A 13,181-nucleotide genomic window follows, 5' to 3' on the forward strand; every position below is an offset into this window, starting at 1 on the left:
AACTCGTACTTCATCAATATTTTTTTATATTATTACTTAATATAAGCAACATTTAGTAACAAAAATGTGAAATAAATGAGAAATAAGTAATATAGACAAAAATTTAACATGACACTCAGAGTACAGATTACATCTTGTTTTGTGCGTGCTAACAACATTTAAAAATTTCACATACAACTGACGTAAATTTTTTATCAATTTATATAGATAATTATGCAATTTTATTATCAATTGTTACATTTTTATAAAAAAAAAGTTTAGTCGAATATTTAACATCTTTTGCATATGTATACCTATTTGCAGTTATTATAATGATTAAATCGATATTTTTATAAAATCTACCAAGTTTCCTAAATTGTACCATAAAATTTCGTATATCGTGCCGATACAATCTAGGAATTCGTGTTGTATACTCATGCGCATGCATCTCTATGTTACGTGACATAATTTAAATTATGTTAACACGAGAGTGACGTCCTTATCTTTTCATTATTGTGATTTATTAATTATTAAGTAATCCTTTTTTGATGAAATATTAGTAAAATAGGTATAAGTTAATTATTTATTTTATTAGTCTTCTATTTTTAATTATTTTTATTTATAAATTCGATACTTTTAAGGAGCATATGATTTAAAAGACCCACAGATACGATTTAAGCGACCGTTTGCCTAAATCGTACCTTTTGCAGCATGTTACGAAAAAATTTATAACAAATTAATTTGTTATTGGTGAAAAGCCAAACATATGATAATAGGTGTTTGAAACATCAAGCTATAATTTCTGACGTTTGTTTGCGTACAAATCACTATCAAATAGGAAATATAATAAAAAATAACTTAAATAGTACGCATTCGGCAACTCTCCATTACTTATCCCAAAATTAAAATATTTTTGTATATAACAGTGTAAAAAGCATTTATGTTCTAAATTAATGCTTTACTAAGAATACACAGCGACATAATATTTGCAGAATAATATTTCTTATAAAACTTCTTTAGTTTAGTTTTAACGTTAATTTTCATCTTCTTCGGTAATTCGTCTAATGTCTCTTTATCGCCTATGTCGAATTTTGAATACGGATGATCCATTTTTATAGATACTTTCTCCAATCCGATTAATTGATGTCTTTCGTTATAACTTTTCGTTGTATTCTGTATTTATATTATTTATCTCTTTCTCAATCAAATCCTTGTTAAAGAGAGGCGCTATGAAAAACTGCGCAAATCGATCTACAACTTCTTTGAACTTCTCCGGAGATGCAGTGAACCAATAATTAGTGGAGCTTAAGCTTGTCGTTGCATTTCGCTGACCGTTAGACTGCGTCACGTACATATGGTAATCATCTTGTTCACGATATTTCTTCGTTCCCATATGTAACATATGCTCGCAAAAGTGCGCTAATCCATGTAGGGGCCAGGTATCGCAATTGTAGCCTGTAACATATTTTATCTTTAGTCAAATAATTTCTGAAATTAATAATATGAAACATTAATTAACCCATTTGGTACGGAGAATGACTATAATCACTGTCCATTATACCGCTCGTTGCGGCCGAGCAGTGACTATATAGTCACTGTCTACATGCTGCTCACTGCGGCCGAGAGTTAATTTGAAATGCTTCTGTTAATACATTTTTAAAATTGTTCTTGTTATTGAGTTTTATTACATATAATAGATGAATGCATTGAACGTCGAGTGCCTAGCTCTGTCGGGCAAATCGCGTATATCGGCGGATCGACGCTTTGACCACTGGAGGGCCGTTCGCGTCCAGGTCGCTCCGTACCGAAAGGGTTAATAGAAACATATTAATGTTTGATTTATATATACATGTATATATATGCAAAATTACAAAATATAAATAAATCTATCCGCAAGCAAATGTAAACAATATTAATAATGTAGAATGACTCAGAAGGAGAATACATAAACTGCAAACATCAAAACATTCAATTTATAGGTATACAGCAAATACATAATGTTATTAAGCAAATTACAGATTAAATTACAAAGACCTAAATGTTAATATATTAAAGTATATTAAATACTCGTATATTAAACTAATAAAAATGTTATTTATCCTTTGACGATATATTCTTTTGTGACAATTTATAATTTATACACAGTATGATTTCATAAGAAAGTTCATATAGGTAGGTATTGCTAGAAACACCAAGTTAATGCATAAAATACAGGAATAACATAAATATAATTACCGATATTAACGTCCATTGCAGCAATACTCATGTCAGCTTTTGAATCGCTTATTAAAAGAATTTTCATTTTATTTCTAAGTACTAAGCCTCTGTACAATTTATGGTCATTATCTGCATGTTTTATGTTATCAAATCGCTTCTTTACATATTTCACATAAGGATTCTTCATAGTCACACAGGGTGACATGTTGGTCACCAGTGCCGCAGACTCGAAAATATTATTTCTAAACGTGAAAAAAATACACATAAAGACTTGAAGAATGTATGAAATTGTCAATTTATTATATCTATACATCAACGATGCTGAAAAATATTGTAACAAAAAAAATTATAATTTCTTAAGAATTATTCGCATCATAGTCTGTGCCCGAGCAAAGGAAAGGAAAAAACATCTTCGAGATTCACTGTGAATGCGGAAATTATAGATTATAATCGTCTAAAAGTTGTATTTACATAGTCTTAAAATAAATATTTATTTACAGAATATGTACAAGTTAATCAACCCGAGAACGCGCGCGTCCGGGCGCTGGAGCTACTTAAACAACCAACCAAGTGTCAAAAAATGAAGCTCACGTCATAGTAATTTATATGTGCTGCTTTTGTTTTTCAAATATTTATTTGTTTTTTTTACTTTTCACGGAAAATATTGAATAAATCTATATATACGTATTGTCCTCGAATACCGCTAAATTATTATAGAGCAATGCAAAATATGCAATATATAATTAATAACAATGAGATTAATTGGGGTGTATAAAAGTAGCCCCAGGCACCAGGTAACTTTTTTTTTTATTTTTTAATAAAGTGCTCGTTTTCGGGTTAACAAGCGAGCGGTGGAAAGCAATCGCGCTTCCGCGAACGATGGAATAATGTTCGATTCCGCGAGTCACATACTTTAAACCTATGAAAATATCTATATACTTGTTGCTAGCCGCGAAAGTCTCTTTTGAAAATCGCTGAGTGAAACGAAAAGACACGTAATCTTTTTCGGAACGCAAGTGAATCACACACTGTCGCAAAAGACTGGAGGTCGAGTGCGACCCCGCGCGCGAAGATCCGGGATTTTATATTCGCGATTTTTGGAAGCTTCTGAAACATCGAATCCCTATCAACGAGCCAAAAAATTTACCGGGCCAATTGATTGTCGACAGCCCGAGATATCAGTTAATTTTCCAAGTGTTAACGACTCGGCTGATCCCGGAATCGACAACCGATCAGCTGTTGTTGTATACCGACCCTTTGTTTTGCTTCTAGGTGTTCACTTCGCACTGAGTCCCCGAGACCAACTATAGTGAGTCTGCATGACACAGGCAAAAACGAGGCATTGTTTTTTTTGAGGGGAGGAAATATGCCGTCCATTCCCGAAGCGAAATTAAGCTGTTAGATTTTAGAATATTATTTACGCCGTTTAACGTCGCGGAAACCATGCAAATTTGGAGGAAATATTTATCAATATTTTAATGCGAGATTTTCATTAAACGGCATAAAGAAAAAGGGTTTGATTTTGAAGTTTTTTTTCGAAAATTTTTGACAATGAGTCATAAAATAAAATATCAATAATATCAAATGTTGCATAAAACAATAAATAAAAACATTAAAATGTTGCACAGGGTAATGCTAGCAAGTTTCACATTCGCCGATCTTTCTGAACATGAAGAAGGTTTTATTTGGAACGTTTCAAGCGAGTAATACTTTTTGTTTTTATAAAAATAAACACTAACGGTAAGCACCTTTATTAATAGTTCCTGAACTTTAATATTTAATTTTTATTATTGCATCTGTGATTAAGGTTGCGCGCGATTTTGCGGTGATAATATTCGCGGTAAACTATACTGGATCCCGCGCTGCGGATGCAATGTAGCTCGGCGGAATTATTACAGCAAAAATAGTTTAATCGAAAGATGTATCAGATCGAACGTACGAATTACACGAACTCTGTATATAGGCTCATTCAGCGAAAGTGGACAAAGATCTTTGCTGCGAACTGCTACACACTACTGTCGTTACTCTACGTGACTGTAAATTGCGGGTCGCGATCCTACCCGCGCGCTTTTGTTTACTCGACCTTCCCGAGGATTCTCGATAATGAGTTGCCGATTTTAAGCTCAAGGCAAGGAATTTCCCTTTGCGGCTGATGGATATTGTGTCTCGTGATTCGCGAGCATGGCGATCCGCGCCAGTCACGGCCGCTGCTGATTGGTGCACGCACTGTTCAGCGATCCTTCTGCGGTGACGCGCTAATTCTGAATTAGACGAGGGAAACTTATTAGGAATAAGGTTAACAAATATTAAATTTTAATAGAATATTGTTTAGACACATTTGTTACCCGGCTTCCCATACAATGCATGAAAATAATTTTGGATAACTCAGGAAAAAGATTAATGATAGCACATATAATTATGCAATAAGTTTAATTTAAATGGAAAGAATTAATATTTTGCACTAATTACATGCTGTATTGAAATACAGTTCTGTTTGAAAATACAGAAAAAGATAAAATATATATGTAACATGTAATATAGAAACAAGAAGGTTGACAGCTTAAACTCTTGTTTAGTAAGTCCGGTTCTGACAGTAGTTTCAAAACGCATGTATTTTTAATAAAATTACCTACGCCAGACACTTCGAGCTCTTTATTTTTTTGTCTCCCTCTTCCTCCCTCTTTTTCCCCTTTTTTCTTTTTCTCCTCCTTCTCTATTTCGATTAATGTAGAACACTGACAGCCCTAACTGGGGGATGATAATTCCCTTTTTTTTACAAGAGAATCAATTGCGTAGCTTTATTATGGCTAACGATTTTTATCGCGTGCACATATTTTATTTTGTGTAAGAATATATAGAATACTTTCACATATACAACGACAATTTAAATCTGATAATAGATAGATAGATATATTTATTGACTCCCCTCAGGGTTGCAAGGCGTTTTGTAGAGACGTTCCCAACCCTTTACATTCACTTAACCTACCTTAGCCTATCTTACATTTAACCTTACATACTAATTGCCCCACCTATCTTTACACGCACACACATGCTCGCAAGTTCCCTATCTCTGTGGACTTCCGTTTCCGTTTACAAACTCCTCACTCCTCCTCTTTCTCTCATTCACTCCTCCCCTCCCCTACCTCCCACTTCCCTCCATCACCCTCTCCCTCCCTTACTCTCTCTAATTTTCTCAGCCATCTCTCCCTCTCCCCTTCTACCCCCAATACTTCCCCCACCACTTCCTGCCATGATCTCCCTCCCCCCCAATCTGCACAATCTTCCCACACATGTTCCCACGTTTCTTCCCCCCCTCCACACACCCTGTACACTCTTTTCTCCTCTGCCATCCAATGTTTCACCCCCCTCATACCACCTCCCAGCCTGTATCTAGCCACCTTCTGCCACTTATTTTCTCCCCAGTTCTTTTTTAAGTACTCCGGTATCCCCTCCCCTTTTATCATGCCATACCACTTGTTAAATTTTGCCTCCTCTATCTCCTTCCACCTCTCTTCTCTTTGCATTCTCTTTTCTCTCTCAAGCACGTCCTCCCCCCTCCACATCCCCTCCTCCCTCAGCTCCTCCACCTCCTCTATCTTCCAGCCCCTGCTCTCCGCCGCTTCTTTTCTCTCCTCCTCCCGACCCCGTCTGCTCACCCCTCTTTTCGCCCTCCTCTTTACCTCCTCCCAGCATTCCCTTGCCAGCTCCCCTCCCTTTCCCTCCTCCAATTTTTTCTCATACCCCCATGCTCTCATAACCGCCCTTCCTCTTAGTTTCTGCTTTTGTAACTCCTCCCTAATCATATATCCCGGTATACATCTTTCCACTTTCAATCTGATAATAGTGTAATGTATAACTAATAAAGAGAGGTATTATATATTTGTGTACATTCGTTAATAATTTATGTATTTGTTCAAATATGAGAGACGTAACACAATTTTATTACATTTTTGAAGATTGTATTTTTTCTGGCTATCGCAAATGTAAATAAAATTATTAATAAGGTTATTTGATATCGCAAAATATCGTTATTTCGCAATTTAAAAGTTATATGACATCAAATGGTTAAATTATAACATTTCATATAGAAACATAATAGATTTAAAAATATTAATACAACAAAGATAAAATAAACATAATAATATAACGATGACATAGTTTACAAAAAGGACTTTCTGCATGTTTCACGTGGTATTTAATAATGTGCTTAAATTATACATTATTACTTACTTATTTAATATACAATGATTTCAGTTTCATAGAAAGTATATAAATAATTATTTTACTGTTTTATGCGTGAACAAGATTTGATACAAAAAAATATCGTAATACTAAAAGAGAGAGAAAGAAGACAAAAGAATTAAAAGTTATAGCTTCTCTTTAATGAAATAACGAAATACATGATAACGAACCAAAACCATTATTATATCATTTTTTCTTACATCTTATAAGAGCAACTCATAGGGTTTTCTGTTAAAATTTTTGTCGATCGCGATCGGTTCTAGTAAAGGATATAAACTTTGACTTAGCTTAAATGACAATAAATTCTTTAAATAATCTATTTCAATAGCTTCTCGATTGAAATTATATTCCTGGCTTTCAATTATTTCTTCCCAATATAAAGTGCATTGACTAGATCTCGTTTTGGATGCCGTCAAATGTGACTTTAGACCTTTCTTGTGGTTTTTAAATTCCTATTTTGACATAGTACATATGTGTTTCTGAAATGTTGTTACAGAGATATTAATAAATATTTTAATAAAGACATACTCCAATTACTACGTCACATAATAATTAGAGTGATAAATTAATTCATATAATCATAATATCAGAATATCGCGTGAGAAATTGAAAAAAGACATGTTGTTATATAAGATCTTATTATACTTAAATACATATCCTCCATAAATAAAGTGTCGATTACGTGTTCGACATATGGCGGCGGGTGACGGTCACCTTGTACAACGACTGTCAAATTTTTCGCTGCGTCCATCTTTGTAACCCGACTAAATATTGTATAGTATAAATTATACTTGATTTTTAAGGTATGGAAGGTACGCTGATTAATAATTTGATTTGAAAGCGATAAAAGCATATTCGATTCCGTTGATCGTAAACCAGTTGAGTAGTCCCGCGAAAAACGATCTAATATAAATCTAACTAAAATCATATTAAATCATATTAAATTTGGGTAAAATTCAAATTAATTCCAGATTTTATATTAAAATTATATTTGTTTAAATACAGTTTTAATTTGCACTTATTAAAATTAGTTATGTAGATTAAATATGATCCACAATAAAATAGGGCTTTAATTTACATTTAATTAGATCATTTATGTGGATCATATAACACTTCGAATCAAATATGGTTTTAATTTTTATTTAATAAGATAACTTATATGGATTATATATGATCCAGAACCATACATGATGCAGAATATTTATACATAAGATTTTAATAAAAAGTTAATATGTTCTGTATGCGACTTTTATTCGATTTAATTGCAGCTTTAACTCAAATTTGGTTCTAATTTGATTCTTATTAAAACGTATTTTTGTTTAAATAATATTTGCGGTAAAATTTGTTTCCTTATTTGTCGAACTTAACATGTAAATATTTGATTTAAATTAAAAAGTTAGACTAATGTTGAATATTAATTTGATTTTGGAAAAATTATGAAAAGTTAATAATTGGAAAATTAAGCTGTATAGATTAAATTTCATATTTTATAGATTTTTATTACAATACAGTAGTATATGTTGTCATTAATTTTTTGTTGATTTTTACAAAAAGATAATTATATACGGTATACAAAATAATTTGAGTCTTTAAGTGGGATTCTGTCATGCATGGCACAATCTACGCGTCTGTGTTAACAAAATATAAATTTGAAATAATTGGAGCATATTGAGCAATTCAAAGTTGGACAGAATAATACAAAAGATCTGGGAATAAACCAGCAGTGTATTTATTCAGTCCGCTATATATGTACATTTTAAGATCAAAGTTATACAAAGCCGCAGCTAGTAGATAATTACTACCACATATTATAAAAAGAAATGAAAATAAGAAATAACAGAGTGCAACAAAATAAATGGTATAATTAAATTGTTTTCTAAGCATAGCACACTCAAAGTTCCCTACTATACAACATTGAATAAAGATATTTATTTCAATGTTACAAAAACTAAAGATACAATAAAAGAATATATGCGCTAAATCTACAAGTTTGTTTCAAATTTATTTGGAAGAAGGCATACAAAATTACCTACTCTCACAACCTTTAACAGGTTGATGATCTTTATGTCAACAATAATTAATTTAGCTAAACTTATTACAGGTATAATGTGAGTCAGTTTTATACGGCTTTCTTCATGGTAAAATATTTTAGAGTGCTCTACCTGAAACAATTGAATGACAGCATACGAATACTTCACATCTGTTTCTTTTTCGCAGGAGACAAAAAATCTAATTTCTCCATAACCACAGACATTATTTGCACTTTCAAATCGTATTGTGTAGTTGTTGCGCTTCTTTTCTCTAGAATATATCAGTGAAGTGTAACAATCTCTTTTCTTTTTGGCACGAGCGAAGACGGCAACACTTTTAACAATGCCATTACTCATCAACAGAGAACGCTCTTCACGTGAAAAAATAAAAGCAGCATGCTCATTTAGAAGTTCAAAGTCATCATGGTGCAATGTGTCACTGTTAAGTTCCCTCACTTTGTTTTTCAAAATTTGAATTCCACACGCAACTCTTAATTTCTTGATTAATTCTTTACTTCTGTTTTTTTGTGCCATGGATAAGTTTCTTCAAAATACCATTGTAGTTTTCAAAGATAAAGGCTGATGTGGCCCACAACGGGCCCCATCTTCTAACACATAAAGGCAGATGTAACAACTGATGAACGCTTATTGTATAGTCTTTTAAACGATATAAAATGCCAATGTCTCTGACAAACATCTTGATCATAATTTCAGCCATATCAATTTCGCTCTCAGAAATTTCCTCCTTTAGAAGTAAATATATTGCTTGCACAAAGAGACACCAGTGTTGCACATATATATTCGGCAGAAATTCAGAGACAATTGGGAGAGAGTAGCACAAAAGCCACATGCGAAAAATACTTGCTTTCCAGTGAGAAATGTCAGATACTCCCATTGGCAATCTCCCAACAGTGTCAGGTGGTTTTATGTCTTCTAGTAACTTATCAATTGCATACTCATTTGCACTAATGTTCCATGGCCCTGGCTCATACAACCACAAGTTTAAAAATCTTTTTACTACACAGAGACCGACAGTGTGCATATACTCAGCCACTAGAAAAGTAGACATGTCCAAACGAGGAATTCTTGCAACTGTAGATGGCCCTTTTACCCCTTTGACCGATAATCCTTCACATGCTTTTCTTGCTTGAGATTTCATTCTATTATTCTCACGGAGTTTAGCACTGTCCTCACGAAATACAACGGCACGCCTTCTCCTAATTTTCTTGTCACCTGCTAGTCTGGCTTGTTGCTCTTGCAAAGTTAGAGAAACCGTTACAGATCTTTGTTCGCAATAGTTGCACGCATACTTAGAAGTCGGAGCAGTGATATTTTGAATATCTGCTCGTGCGGGACCATCTGCACATGCTACGGGCGCAATAATTTTGCATTTTACATGTTGTCTGTTGACTTTGTCATACCACTCCACACAATCAAGTTCTAAACGTTTTAATGTATCAACAAAAGGTCTTAACAGAGTACTCATTGGGGGCTTCTGAACATCACACCATACTGCGCAAACTACCATATAAGTAGTCCTTAAATGTGGAGGAACCTCACAGATAATACATTGAACTGGCCATAAACTAGCTTTAGAGTTACCTATTTGAACACCGTCAGTGTTAAACATTAGTGTCACAGTACACTGATCATTAATATGAACCCGTTTATACTCACTACTATTACAAATGTCTCTAATATTTCTTGAAGGACAAGTTTGTATCATACTTTTATATTCATTTATTACACGTCCCAAATTACGGTGTTCAAAGAGAAATTTAATTTGTTTCTCCACATTAAACCCATAAAAATATTTACGCTCAGCACACTCACAAACTTCACAATTTCCTTCCATTCTTAAGAACAAATGACACTTTGAACAATAAGGATACGCTGTTTCAGTAAGGGATGGAGCTAGACTTGTAACAAATTTAAGAAGTAAATGCACTGATTTCGGCATATGGTTTGGCTTTGGTATGTGTTTAAGAAATGTTTGTAAATGGTCTTTTAAGCTTTTCTTGGTTTCATTATTATTAAAATTATCCTGAATAATGTCAAGTACAGCCTCATGTACAGTACTATGGCTGCCGTCATATAAAAATGGAGACTCATCAGGTTGCAATATATCATCATCAGAATTATTTTCACTCAAAGTATCACTGCTTGAATCATTCCACGTATCAACATCACTGGAAGTACTTAAATTACTGCCATTCTCACTACTTACTACTAATGAAACAATAGAGGACAGGTGACTATTGTCATCATTGCTATTGTCAAAATCATGCACTGCTTCTTCCAATAATTCATTTGGTACAACACAACTCTCTACTTCTTGGAGGTTCGTTACAAACTCTTGCCTTTCTTCTTCTTCCTTTTCAAAGTTAGACTCCAGCTGAGATGGTATTTTATTGGGGATAGAGTTGACACAAATCTACAATGGTATAATAATAATAATAATGATAATAATGATGATGATACGAAAACACACACATACACAATACTAATATAAAAAAATAAATACCTGCAGTTCATTTAAGAAACTTGGATGCTGCAATTTGCTTGGCATAACTTTCCATGTCCGCTGCTTTTTGAAGGGCGGGCCAGCATTATCTGGAGAACGCGATGATGAAGAATAAGCTGATTCTGATGCTGATGAGTATTGCTGCTTTTTGAAGGGCAGGCTAGCATCTGGAGAACGTGATGATGAAGAAGCTGATTCTGATGCTGGTGATGATGAAGAAGCTGATTCTGATGCTGATGAGTATTGCTGCTTTTTGAAGGGCAGGCTAGCATCTGGAGAACGTGATGATGAAGAAGCTGATTCTGATGCTGGTGATGATGAAGAAGCTGATTCTGATGCTGATGAGTATTGCTGCTTTTTGAAGGGCAGGCTAGCATCTGGAGAACGTGATGATGAAGAAGCTGATTCTGATGCTGATGAGTATTGCTGTTTTTTGAAGGACAGGCTAGCATCTGGAGAACGCGATGATGAAGAAGCTGATTCTGATGCTGAAGAGTATTGCTGCTTTTTGAAGGACGGGCTAGCATCTGGAGAACGTGGTGATGCCATTTGTGTGACCGCTGCAAAAAAAATTACTTAAATACAGGAAGTTGGGGGTACAAGTAACTAGTTAAAAAAAGTTAAAAATTAAATAATACGGTTAAAAAGTTATTTAAAAACTTTATACTTAACTTAATTAATTTTAAATGAGTTAATTTTTAACTTTAACTTACAGCTATTTTTAAAACACATAAACTTTATTAACTGTTCTTTAAGGTAAAAATTTATCTATATAAAAAAAAAGAATTATTAAAAAATGAGAATTATATATATATATATATATATATATATAGAAATATATATACTTTTTATATGTCCCTCGGGTATCTTGCCTTTGAAATATTTAATGTTATACCATTCCTTTCTTTCATCTGTCTCACTTTCGCACGTTTTTGTGGCAATATAAATTCTAATATTTTGCGGCGTAAAATATTCTTTTATTAGGTCTTTGATCAAATATGATTGCCATGCACGTTGCTTCGAAAAGATTTCTTCCATGGGACACTCCTACATGCAACAGATTATTTTAGATATGTCATCAACAGACAAACAGTGTATTTTCTCATAATACCTATTATTTATATCCGATATTTGCTGAATTTCCTATAAATGTAAAATTTCCATATAACTTCATATGTGATATACAATATTAAAGTACAAAGTGTTCAGCAAATTGCAATCCTACAATCTGCCGAGCATTCTACAAAAGATTATATTATTTTTTACTTATTACATCGTAGATCAATTTTTTCGGTTCATTCTTTTTCAGCATGTTGATATATTGGAACATTATTTCAACAATATCTTTTGAATCCTCAAGACCTTTCTTAGTCAGGTGAAATTTAACTTAAAAAAAATGTATGTTTGTGTCCACAAGATAATCTCCAGCTTCTATGTTTTTACACAAACTTTTGGCTTTTAAAGCCGATAATAATGAACTTTCACTTTTGTGTCTAAGTAAATGCTTAATGTATTTGAGAGACTATGTAAACAAATGAACAATAAACAATAAACATAAGCTTTAATTAAAATGTGACATAATGATGATTCATCAAGAGACACGGTAGTGTCTCGCGCCAAGTACACGCGGAGCGAGACCGACCGTGACTCTTTTACGCGACGCGACGGGTTGCGAGTACCCGAGATGTTGAGATCTCGATAACGAGTGAACGGATCAAGTTCTAAGTAGGCTTGATCGATAGCTTGGGGTCCAATTAGGGGGGGGGGTTTCTCTCATAATATTCCGCTACGTGCCCTACGAGCGGAGATATTGCGACGCAAAGTCCAAATGTGAAAATTTTTTATTAAGATACTTCTTCTTCTACTTCTAACGCCGACGTCTGATATGATGACGTCATAATCAGAAACGTCACTTTCACTTTTTCGACGCTGGCGGCGCAGGTATCGCCAGTTTCAATATCGCGCACGTATTTCGAAATTAAGTCGATAGACTTATCGGTCAGAAGGAAGATTTCTATTTAGGTAAATTAGGTATATATATATAAATAATATATATTGAGTTAACGGAAAAGAAGATTCTCTACGCTTGGCAGAAAATGCCGCTAGGGAATTTTTAAGTCGATTCTTATGAATTAAGCTTGAATTCGATGTCTAGGTATCCCAGGTTGCCGATGACGAGGTCCAGATAG

At 33.8% G+C, this 13,181-nt stretch overlaps 2 protein-coding genes across 3 annotated transcripts in view; both read right to left on the minus strand.

Annotated features, from left to right (window-relative positions):
• Positions 1 to 256: 256 nt before the first annotated feature.
• LOC143895671 (putative zinc protease C28F5.4) overlaps positions 257 to 13,181 on the minus strand; it is a 39,099-nt gene continuing 26,174 nt past the window's right edge. Inside the window, exons 1-3 of one of the 2 annotated variants that reach the window (XM_077402962.1) lie at positions 4,136 to 4,171; positions 2,215 to 2,438; positions 257 to 1,434 (exon numbers count right to left, since the gene is read on the minus strand). In XM_077402962.1, coding sequence (XP_077259088.1) covers positions 1,133 to 1,434; positions 2,215 to 2,401 — 489 coding nt within the window. In that variant the 5' untranslated portion in view covers positions 2,402 to 2,438; positions 4,136 to 4,171 and the 3' untranslated portion in view covers positions 257 to 1,132. Of the gene's footprint in view, positions 1,435 to 2,214; positions 2,439 to 4,135; positions 4,172 to 13,181 lie in introns of those variants that run through there. The other variant, XR_013256394.1, reaches the window with a different exon arrangement.
• Positions 7,778 to 11,636, minus strand: LOC143895672 (uncharacterized). The gene is made up of 2 exons (XM_077402964.1): positions 10,993 to 11,636; positions 7,778 to 10,902 (listed from the first exon to the last, which is right to left on the minus strand). Exons 1-2 carry the CDS (start codon positions 11,539 to 11,541, stop codon positions 8,980 to 8,982), a joined length of 2,472 nt encoding a protein of 823 aa, XP_077259090.1. The 5' UTR covers positions 11,542 to 11,636; the 3' UTR covers positions 7,778 to 8,979.

The sequence above is a fragment of the Temnothorax americanus genome, unplaced genomic scaffold (assembly GCF_048541705.1).
Source record: "Temnothorax americanus isolate GAGA-0224 unplaced genomic scaffold, ASM4854170v1 Scaffold163, whole genome shotgun sequence".
Classification (NCBI taxonomy): Eukaryota; Metazoa; Arthropoda; class Insecta; order Hymenoptera; family Formicidae; genus Temnothorax; species Temnothorax americanus.